General features: G+C 56.3%; 1 protein-coding gene across 1 annotated transcript in view; it reads left to right on the plus strand.

The window, feature by feature from the left end:
• Positions 1-391: 391 nt before the first annotated feature.
• The window catches only part of LOC104496645 (protocadherin gamma-A11-like), a gene marked incomplete at its 3' end in the record, with an annotated part of 1,112 nt that continues 673 nt past the window's right edge, over positions 392-830 (plus strand). Inside the window, exon 1 of the mRNA XM_010139796.1 lies at positions 392-817. Coding sequence (XP_010138098.1) covers positions 392-817 — 426 coding nt within the window. The remainder of the gene's footprint in view (positions 818-830) is intronic.

The following is an 830-nucleotide window of genomic DNA, read 5'->3' on the forward strand; positions in this document are numbered from 1 at the left end:
CTGGTGCTGGCCAAGGCTCTGGACCGGGAGGAGACAGCATTTCACGAACTGGTGCTGAAGGCAAACGATGGCGGTGAGCCATCATGGTCGGGCACGGCGCGCATCCATGTGTCCGTACTGGATGTGAATGACAATGCACCCGTGTTCAGCCCGGCAGAGTACATGTTGCGTGTCTCTGAGGACATGCCTGTGGGCTCCACCCTGGTCACCGTGACGGCCACCGACGCCGATGAGGGGATGAACGGGCATGTGAAATATTCATTGAAGAAAAAGACAGACATCGTGTCAGAGATTTTTCAGCTGGACTCTGAGACGGGCGCGATCACGCTGGTGCAGAGCCTGGCCTTTGAGGAAGGTGATTCATATGAGCGCCACCGACGCCGATGAGGGGATGAACGGGCATGTGAAATATTCATTGAAGAAAAAGACAGACATCGTGTCAGAGATTTTTCAGCTGGACTCTGAGACGGGAGCGATCACGCTGGTGCAGAGCCTGGACTTTGAGGAAGGTGATTCATATGAACTGGAGGTACAGGCATATGATGGTGCAGCCTTCTTTGACACGGCAAAGGTTTCGTTCACAGTAACAGACATCAACGACAACACGCCTGAGATTTCAGTCCGGTCTGTGCTGAGCGCAATCTCTGAGGACGCCCCTTTGGGCACTGTGGTTGCCCTGCTGCACGTGCAGGACCGGGACTCGGGGGCCAATGGTGAGGTGCGGTGCTCGCTGGACGGCACCCTTCCATTCCGACTGCAAAGCTCACAGCGCGGCTACTACAGCGTGGTGACATCGAGAGAGCTGGACCGGGAGGCGGTGTCAGAGTACA

Source organism: Buceros rhinoceros, unplaced genomic scaffold, assembly GCF_000710305.1.
Source record: "Buceros rhinoceros silvestris isolate BGI_N320 unplaced genomic scaffold, ASM71030v1 scaffold16937, whole genome shotgun sequence".
Lineage (NCBI taxonomy): Eukaryota > Metazoa > Chordata > Aves > Bucerotiformes > Bucerotidae > Buceros > Buceros rhinoceros.